The following is an 11,075-nucleotide window of genomic DNA, read 5'->3' on the forward strand; positions in this document are numbered from 1 at the left end:
ATTTACTCAAAAATTTCCAATGTAAACATGGTCATATTTTCTGTGGAAACGATGGTTATACTAATCAGCTACCAGTACGTATCATTGGCAGTTTCTTGGTGTGTTAAAGATTCTGTTTACCTATGGGAGCAGTGATTAACAAAAAAAAAAAAAAAAAAAAGGATCGAGATATCAGATTTCATGCAACCTGTTGTACAAAAAAAAAATCCTACCATATACAGTTTTCACATTGAAGCCCAAGATATTAGGAGATATCAGTATTTTTCTCAACAAACCATAGCTGTAGATGGTTTAGTCCCGAAACATTTATTTTCTATTATAACTATTGTTCACATTTTGTGTATTTAACAATACTTAACATCGATTATATTCAATTTTTTGCAGTGGCTGTTTCTATCCCTAACTCACATCTCAGACCTATTTTAAAGCATTAATGCTGGGTTTTTGTTTCATCTGCAAAAGTTGAATGGTAAATTATGCCTTTAACCTGCAAACACCGAGTGATTTCAATTGAAGAGATTATCGCTGGACGAGTTGCTAGTGTTGGTAGCACCAGCATCGAACTTGAAATCACAAGAGCGTCTTTAAAATCAGGTAGCTCAGCAATTCAGTGTGGGTAGGACCTACAACAGGAACGCTATACTTCGTGTTAAGAAGAATGAGATAAGCAAAATTCTACACAACATTTACATTAAACATTCATGATTGGGGCCATATTTTATGATTCGCTAATGTTTTAGACAATTTGTTGCGGTTGACACGTTATATTGTGTTCGTTTACTCTTCTACCTTGTGTAATGATAGATTTTCTGTCCCCTTTTCCTCTCTTTTTTGTGTGTGCGAATATCTATTGACAACAGGCGAACGAAAAGGTTCCATGATGTTACTAAACGCCATCTACAGTTGCCTGTTGGTCATGTCCAGTGTCATAGGCGCGCAGGAGACACCGGTCGGTGAGACCATCACCCGAGTCTACGTGACCGAGTATTCTGGCACGAATAGACCTGATATTCAAGATTTCAATTCATCTTGGGTGGCTTTCAACGTATCGACTGTCGACTGGGACGGCAGTGGAAGCGGCGCCATGTTAAGCGACGAGCACGCCACCGGTGACGAGGCCGCGGACCCCGTAAGCCCAAGGTGGCGTTGGCTGATGGTAACGTGGTCTCCCTGGAATGCGGTCCAGTTGGGCGTTGCCGTCGTGGGTGTCTTCGGAAACGCGCTGGTCATCGCAGTGCTCTTTAAGCGCAGGGCCGCGAACCGCGTCACGGACACTCTGGTCGCTTCGCTGGCAGCTGCGGACCTGCTCACATCACTGTTCACTGTGCCCGTACCGCGGGCGGTCACGATGCCAACCACGTGGCTTGGACAGCTGTACTGCAAAATGATTCACTCGTCCATGCTAATGTGGTCAAACATCGGTACCTCTACGTATCTCCTCTTGGCAATATCAGTTGAGAGGTACCTGGCGGTCGCCCATCCAATGTTCTTCAGTCTCGTTCTCAGCCGCCGTCAAGTCCATATTGCCATCGCAGTCATCTGGATCGCCAACTACACCATTTCTCTCTCATTTGGCGCCTCTTCAATCAACGTCGTTGAGGGCGTCGGAACGTGTACCATCACATTCGCATCGACCATAGGGCGGTTAGTGTCCGGCTACGGTCTGTTCATATACCGCCTCCTGGTCCCCACACTAGTGATGATAGTCACACAGGCCCTGATAATAAGAAAGCTCTATCAGCAGACTGCTTTCTTCCGGTCTCAAAAGAGAGAAGGCATGCAGACCTCATCCAGCTTTCACGTCACTGCGAGGAACCGCGTTCTGCGTCTCATGATGATGGTGATAATCACCTACGTCATCTGCTGGACCCCGCCCCAATTGATGTTCCTCCTCTACAGCCTGGGGATCATCCCCCGCTGGTACCCGTACAGCATCTACCATCGCTCGCTCACGCTGCTCGGCTTCTGCAACTCCTGCGCCAATCCAATCATCTACACGATCCGTTTCCGGGAATTTCGCGAAGCCCTTGTGGAGCTGTTCACAGGAAAAGCCGTGAAGAAACCGCTGTTCGGTACGGCGTCCGCCGCCAGCAATGGAACCAACGCCCGGGGCACACACGACGCTTAGCGTGTCATTTTCACGAGTCCATCTCATGCTTGCCGTGCAATTCGATATTTTGTATTGAGATAATGTTCATTCTTTTGTGACGAAACAATATTAATGATTGATGCTGATAATGATGTATAAACAATGATTACTATGCCATATGCCCCCTCCCAAAAAAAAATCAATCGGATTTTTTGCATTTTTTGTAATAACTTTCAAAGTGGTGTATCAATAAAAACAAAAGTGCAATTTCAAGATATGAAACTAAAACTTAATACGTACATCTTACAGAAACCCCCTTTCGATTTGCTTCCGTGGTCACAGAGAAATTGGGATCTTTGTAGAGCACGTCGGGAATCCCTTCCCTCCAAGTTCTGTCCATTGTGCTCACACCTTCTGAATGCTGAGAGCATCCAAATGCTTAACTTGGAAGAATGGACCCATGACAGCGATCAACATTACGATTTCTCTGCACGTCTAAACCAAATGGAATGGGGCTTTCTGCCAGATGTAGGTGAGAAGTTATAGTTTTACACCCTGAAATAGTTTTCAGATCATTTAATCATTTTGAAAGATATCAATGGGTAAATCCAATTGTATTTTTAAACATACTGTAAAGGCATAGTTTTAGGAGTAATAAATAGTTAGCGTTTATATGATCGGAACACGGTATATACGGTGTATGTATACCTAGGCTAATATGTTTGTTCTATTATAGACATTGCTATTACAACAAACATCTACAGAGAAACATAGCAAGAAACAATCAAACAATAGTTAATAAGCAAACAAACAAGCAAAACGTCAACCATCCAATGCTGAGGACACAGTTACAGTATTCAGTTCCGGGTTGTGACATTAAATGGCGGCCAAGAAAAAGGGACATTTTGTTCAATTATTTAATACATAATGCAGTTAGAAGTTGTACTACAGGCGTTACCTGGATATGAATTAGCAACTCATATTTTCTTAATGCGATCACTATAGGTATCATATTATATATATCGCAGGTTATGTAGCATTTGTATTTATTGTATGCTGACGTCAGACACCGAGCGTACAGAATAGGTCACCCTGGTGCAAAGGGTACCCATTTCGTAGTAATGGTTATAAACTGAGTTTGGATATCATTTTGTAATAGGCCGTTCGTAATGAATACTGAGAAATGAATAATTCAGTGTTACAAACTTGCTGTGTACTGCAATTGTTACCATTTCGTTGTGGCACCATGTTGTTACTGTGTAACCAGGGAAGTGGAAAAGGGTCACCTCCCTGGTGCAACTGAAGAGTTTGTTCGCAAAAACCGATAAGTCCATTTTGGAAGATTTTGAAGTACGGTCTCTGTCATAAAGTACGAAATGATACCTGTTAAATGATATATTGGTCACTACATATTAAAGGACAAGATCACCTTCATGGACATGTGGGTTGAGTGGATGTAGCAATATTAGTAGAACACATCAATGAGAGTTTGAGGAAAATCGGACAATCCGTTCAAAAGTTATGAATTTTTGAAGTTTCTGCTCAGTCACGGCTGGATGAGAAGACTACTATAGCTTGTGATGTCATATGAGTACAACTATATAAAGAAAGTATAAAGAAAATTCAAGATATTCTCACTTTTCTCACAAAATAAATGAACACTCGACTTCTCTCTTTCAAAAGTCAGGGGGAATAATATTACCCCTAACATAAGTCAGTAACAAGTCGAAGAAATGTGCACTTTATTCAAAAAGTCAAGTTTTGTGAAATTCTCTTTTTATTTGCCTTATATCGTTGTACGCATGTGACATCATACACTGTAGTAGTCTTCTCTTCCAGCAGTGATTACACAGATATTTTAAAAACTCATAACTTTTGAACGGATTGTCGGATTTTCCCCAAACTTTCACAGATGTGTTCTACTAATATTTTGCCTTCACTCAATCAACATGTATATGAAGGTGAACTTGTCCTTTAAAGGTACATTTTTGAAGTTATGGTCAAAAAAAGCAAACATTTTCTTATTATTCTCTTTATTTTTCTTGACCTTTTTTAATCGCAAATATCTCCATTTGGCAAATATGGACATATCGGTTTTTGCGAACAAACTCTTCAACTCTTCCCACGTTCAAGGTATACAGTGAGCCCTGTTTGGTTGTGAGTTATCAATGGAGTAAATTGTTAGTGATATAAAATGGTTTATGTGGGAAGTAACAACACGAACCCCGAAATTCCTGAGAAAGAGAACTCTGATCCTTGTCTACCCTGACCAATCAGCTGCCCCACTTAACCCTTTTCTTACCATGGTTTCTAAACTCCATGACACATTATTTGCTTATCACGTGTCCCCATGAAGCTCCCGTAAGTAACGGATTAAATGCCCGGTAGAGTTGGGAGGATGGCCTGGCTCCGACATATTCGAGAATATTCCACATTGTTCCAGTAACGAATGGTGTACAGCTTTATCACAGCATGATCTCTATGTAAGAAGACAAACAACGGAAGAATCTCCGAGTGGAGTCGATCGTTTCCGATGAGCGTGTTAAACGGTTCGATGCACATTGTTCGCTGACCGGTGCTGTTCGTTGTTTTCGCATGTAACCCAGTGGGTAGCGAATGTATCAGGCCATTCATGAATCCCTATACGCTCCCGCGTCTTAAAGGTATTAGCCCACATTTGCAAACTTGCAGCAATTGGTCTCATAGTTAGCATGGAGTTTGGGTATGATTGCAGTAACACCTGTGCAAACTTTCGTTCCAATTAGTCCATTACTTTCATAAAAATTAATGAAAATGCACCGTATGCATGCGTATAAAAACGCTCGCTAGCTCCGGTCCACGCACGTACTACATGCATGCGATACATGACATTGTGTAAGTTAATGTACGTAGCTAGCCCGCGCTCGTAATTCGATTTTGGGTCGGGTTGACCCGGTTTGAAAATTGATTTTAAAACGATGATTTTCTCTCTTTTATCGAATGGTATAGACAAAGAGCAACAGGTGAGGTATGTTACTGTTATAACTTGTACTTGAAGTCATATTGGACCTATTTTATGCAGTTTTGATTTTCGTGGGTTTGCAAATGTGGGCTAGTACCTTCAAGTTATTGAAGATACCGAATCAGTTGTACGTTGCTGGACAATTATTGTCAGATAAAGAAATACTTATCTTTACATGTATAAGCTATTTTACAATACATTTGTATAGGAATGCCAGTGGTCTTAATTTACTCTTTGATCTGCATAGACTCACTCTTAAACCTGTCTTCATCGATACGTCGTCCACTTGTTAAAGTCGTTAACACATATTAAACTTATTGTTTGACGGCACCTCCCACAGGTGATTGTTGAATGTGGATTTTGAATTCCTGTTGACAAAATATGAGTTTTTGAGGAACTGGTTGTAATGATGATAATAGAAAAAAATGTGTAAATTACGATGATCGTTGTTAATTATGATACAAGAACCACGATAATGATTGCGTGTTATCATAATAAGCCAGTTCGTAGTTCCACTTTGCGCATGAGCAGAAACAAGGTCATTCGGACCAACAGGCATAATGGTTTTTAAATTCACTGGGATAAGCATCTGTAATGTAATGATTATTCATGAGATACTTATAAATGCTGCTTGCCAGCACATCCACCTGACAGCAAAAGTGGTATTTGGCAATATCTTAAGAGATTGTCAATACATTCAATGCAAAATCATTAAATGGATGCTTTCCCAAGTGTAAATTGACGGATCGTTCTGCTCATCTGGTCTACGCAACTCTATTCTTTGTTTGAACAGGATTGTGAATCCCATAAATTGTTTTGTAAAGCTTATGCATTGTGTCGCTCTAAAACGAGTGAAGTGCCCCTAACCGACTGAGAAAAGAGAAAGGTCATTCGTACCAATGTGCCCATGAGCTAACTCCGAACTAGCTTATTACGGAAACAGCTGTTATGGGGCACTATCTGAAAGCGTACTGCATTTGCAAATAGTTGGTTCTGGTTTGGACTATACCTGTATTTGCGCTTGTTTTGTTTTCTCACTTTGTTCTGTTCCTATTTCAGATTCAAGGGAGCTTTACGTAACAACATGATATTGGATTGTGTATAAGAATTTCTTATAGCACTTGGCAAACTTCACATGCTCTGTTGCAGGTCTTGCCAGCAGCTCGCTGTATAACACACCTTTGTACTCTGACACGTGTAATCGTGTGTAACACATTGTTTGATGTCTTGAATGTTCATACTCTTTACTAAACGCGTTGCCTTACAAAGTCTTGCGGAATACGATTGACTACATCAGCCGACTCAACAACTCGTGAAATCGATCGATTACAATCTGTATTTATCAAATTTCTCAATTCTGCACTATTAAAGGGTGTGTACAGTTCTGGTCGAGGTGAGGATTTAGCTTTTAACGTTTTGCGAGATATTCAGAAACCACTCTGAGATGTCAAAGAGCATGCAATTCTAAGGGGTATCAAAAGTTTATTTGATGAAAATCGGTTTTGAAATGGCTGAGATATCCAAAAACAAGGTGAAACAAAGAGATCCTAATAAAGTTGTGGCCTGTCGCCTTTTATTATTATCACTAGGGCCTATTTTGGATATCTCAACCATTTGAAAACCAATTTTAATCAAATAAACGTTGAATCCTTCTTAAAATTACATGCTCTTACATATTTCATAAGAGGTTTCTCATTATCTCACTTAAGAATGTTCAAAACATGAATCCCCACCTCAACCAGTACTGTACAGTCCCTTTAACCTGTCGACGAGCTTGCGGATGAGAGAGAGGGAGAGAGAGAGAAGAGGAGAGGAAGGGAGGATAAAGAATATTGATTAAGGAAGCACCTTGAAGAAAGAACAACGCGGTTAATGCCAATCTACAAGATTCTCATTTCGTCGAGTTTGTTTCACTGAATTTTTGCATGCAAAATAATAATTATAAAAATAACAACAGCAGCAACAACAACAAAACACAGCAACAACAACAACAATACTGACAAAAGTCGCATTTATGGTCAATAATCACCAAGCAACTATCAAGCCCATTACACTAAACGTTATTACTGCCAAGTACAAAATGAGTGTTATGATCAAAAATACAAATCATAATCATAGTTAAGGTGGGAATCTCACCTCGTCTAATTTGCATTTGTGACGTCATATTATAAGTTATTTTCAACATGCGACTACTTAACATAAGGTTATATATGCTAATACTAAAACTAATACTAAAATATAATATAATACTATACAAGAGGTAATATACAGACATTTATAACGCACAACATATCCACTCAAAGGTGCTCAAGAACCAAATACACAACCCGGCGGTATATTACACATCTGAGTTCCTACAGCTGCAAACATGTTCCTCCTCAAAGAAAAGTGTATAATAACATATACACTACATACATAAATTATATATGTATATATGTATTAATGAAGAGTTTGTTCGAAAAAACCGATAAGTCCATATTTGCCAAATGGAGATATTTGCGATTAAAGGTCAAGATTATAAAGAGAATAAAAAGAAAATAATTGTTTCTTTTGACCATAACTTCAAAAATGTACCTTTATATGTAGTGACCAATACATCATATGAAAGATCGTTATATGACAGAGACAGTACTTCAAAATCTTCAAAAATGAACTTATCGGTTTTTGCGAACAAAATCTTCATATGTATATGCTTATATATATATATATATATATATATATATATATATATATATATATATATATATATATAATATATATATACATACATATGTATATATTATACATACATATATATGATATATGTATGATATATATCCATATATATGATAATGAATAGAATATTATATATAATGTGTGTGTATGTGGAAGAGGCGTATGTGCGTGTCTGTTTTATTTCATGACGTATGTATTGATCATGTTTCCATGTTAAGTATATATAGATTATCATGATAACTTATGTACTGTTTAAAGCAGTGTCATTGGTAAAGATAATCCTTTCCAGGATGACGTAAAGTGTCTCCTCACTTTGTTTATTTTTTAAATTCCATATTCCACGTTTTAACAAATAAACCACAAACATAAAAAAAAAAATGAATGGGTGAATTGTCAAAACAGCAAAACTGAACATGTGAAATATGAGGAATCTACATAGAAGCATTACTTGTACTTTGTACTAAGTAGATTTTCGAGATTTTCTATACATGTACTCTTTCGAGTGAGAGTGAAAAAAAGGCCTACAGACAAACAAGCAAACAGGGAAAAAAAAAGATATAATGTCATCGCATCATTAAGATTGAGAGGATCCTTCAGACTCCCGATAAAAATGACATGCAAAGATAGATGATTATCATGTAATTATGAGAAATTATCAAAGGATGACTGATATATATTTTTCTTTCGGCGGTCAGTGCACCCGGCGCATGGTTACACTTCATCAAAGAAAGATGAATTGATAGATAGAGGGAAGGAGAGAATGAGAAAGAGAGATAGAGAGAGGCAGAAAGATAGGGAGAGAGGGAGCAATGGGGAGAATGGATCCGAGGGAGAGGAGACATCTACCTCATTACTGACAATAATAATATTATGACAATTTTTCCAGGAAGGAGCGGCAGTCTGTTGACAGAGAGGCGACAGGTTCGACAAAACGCTGCATTCAATGGAAACACCATTTCATGATGATATGACTGGATTAAAAACTCTTGTCGCACCATCGGAAAGCGGTCCCCTGAACCTTATATTATATGCCTCTTTCGCAGTCTTTGGCCACCCATCTGTACATCGGCTTCACAACTGAATGGTGCCTTGAAACTTTTGGTTCCGAAAGGGTTAATTGATGTCTCATTACCACACCGGTCTCCCTCGCCTGAGACGGAAATCAGTCAGAACAAAGCATTAACTGACAAAGAGGAATCTCTCTATATCAGCAACAAACAACCGAGCCAAGGTACTTCAATATTTCCTACAGTGAGTATTCAACCGTCCATGCTTCCTCCGCAAAGCACCGTTCTTACTCCATTGTTAACCGCCTAAGGATAATTCCCATCGCGGTCGTATTAGTTTTGCCTTCAAACTTGTCGCCGTTCCACCCTCTTTTCTCTTAAAGGACAAGTTCACTTCATACAATATAATATACATGTGGATTGAGTGAATGCAGCAATATAAGTGGGACACATCAGTGAAAGTTTGAGGAAAATTGGACAATCCGTTCAAACGTTATGATCTATTGAATTTTCTGCTCAGTCACTGCTGGATCAGAAGACAACTACAGTTTGTGATGTCACAATGTGTACAACGATATCAAGAAAATATAAAGAAGAGTCATAACATCAATTTCACTTTTCTCGCATAAAAAAAAATAGCAGTTGACTTCCCTGTTCCAGAAGGTTTAGGGGGATAATAATTCCCTTAACATACGTCAGTGACAAGTCGAGGAAATGAGTAACACTTTGTGAACGTTCATCTTTACATCTTTTTACGCATGTGACATCATACACTACAGTAGTCTTCTCGTCCTGCAGTGACTGCGCAGATACTCTAAAAATTCATAATTTTTGAACGAATCGTCAGATTTTCCTCAAACTTTCACTCACCCTGATATGTTCTGTGATACGTATGCTGCATTCACTATCAATCCACAGTCTATGAAAGTGGACTTGGCCTTTAATGTCGCACACAGCAGGCGGCTATTGCCCCGCGTCTGAATAAAAGTTACCAATTCCACGAAAAAAACCCCCAACATCCAAAAAACTGACAAAAAAAGAATATAGTGAATGAGATGAAAGAAATACTGCCGTGATATATTTTCCTCCCATGGGATATTCATTTCTTATCGTCTCTTACAATGATTCACGTGAATGACAATTTAAACGCTGTCACTGTTCCTGCATACTAACCCCCAAACTACACACACACACACACACGCACACACACACACACACACACATATATTATATATATAAATATATATTTAGTAATGATAATGTCACAATAAAGGGATCAATTAGATGCCAATTGCCTCGATTTTAATTCAAAATCCGAATTTTCGGGGGCCTCCCTCTTCGTCAGGGATGAAATTCGAATTTTGAATTGAAATCAAGGCAATTGGAATTAAATGCATTGCTCTATTGTGACATTATTATTACAATTCTAGTACTGCCAATACGCGGAGCATATATATATATATATATATATATATATATATATATATATATATACATATATATCATGTAACACGTCGACAAAATTAAAAACTATATGGAATTGATTACCCTTGGTGCCAGAATGGTTAATCAATGTTTCTGATGAGTTTGTAAGTTAATTCTATTATGGAAGAGCTACCACTTTTTTTATAGATATTAGACACAAGTAAGCTACAGGTTCTATAAAATTCATACAGGTCATGAAAACTCGAAAATCAGTTTAGTAATGAAAAAAGAGTATTTGACAAGAACGCTGCTCTAGTTGCTGCAACGATTCGTTTTCCTTTTTCTTTTCTTTTCTTTTTATGACTGAGAATACACCTTGCCTATATAGGCAGACACATCAGGAAAGAGAAAAACATGAAAAGGACGTCTGATGTTTGACCTCTGATCTTTGACCTATGACCTCTCGATGGTTCGAGTATATTGACAGCGGTGGTCGTGTCCCGAGGCGAGACTCGATGTCCGCGTCGCCCGACTTCAAGCCATTGTTCCCATGATGACTCACACAACTCATAAAGCATTTAAGTCCTCTCTAATTAGCTACGTATGTAGTAAATTCAAAACACAAGCAAGGTAACGCATCAACAATACAACAATAAAAAACAACGAAGAAAAACAAAACAAGTGACACAAAGCATATATGTACATTGTAAATCCAAAACTTAGTTCCTTTTTCTGGGATGATATTTAAGGTTTGTTGAAAAAAATCGGAAATCACAATTTTTAGGTGATTTTGATACATGGGAAAAGCAGAGTGTGTACAGACTTCTGAAATCATATT

The 11,075-nt window shown here is 38.3% G+C and overlaps 1 protein-coding gene across 1 annotated transcript; it reads left to right on the forward strand.

The window, feature by feature from the left end:
- The first annotated feature begins 880 nt into the window (after positions 1 to 880).
- On the forward strand, positions 881 to 2,128 carry LOC139742900 (somatostatin receptor type 5-like). The gene has a single exon (XM_071653409.1). The coding sequence runs from the start codon at positions 881 to 883 to the stop codon at positions 2,126 to 2,128; it is 1,248 nt and encodes a 415-aa protein (XP_071509510.1).
- The last annotated feature ends 8,947 nt before the right edge of the window (positions 2,129 to 11,075 follow it).

This window comes from Diadema antillarum, unplaced genomic scaffold (assembly GCF_040938485.1).
Source record: "Diadema antillarum isolate AM-2024a unplaced genomic scaffold, OU_Dant_1.0 seq00001035_RagTag, whole genome shotgun sequence".
Lineage (NCBI taxonomy): Eukaryota > Metazoa > Echinodermata > Echinoidea > Diadematoida > Diadematidae > Diadema > Diadema antillarum.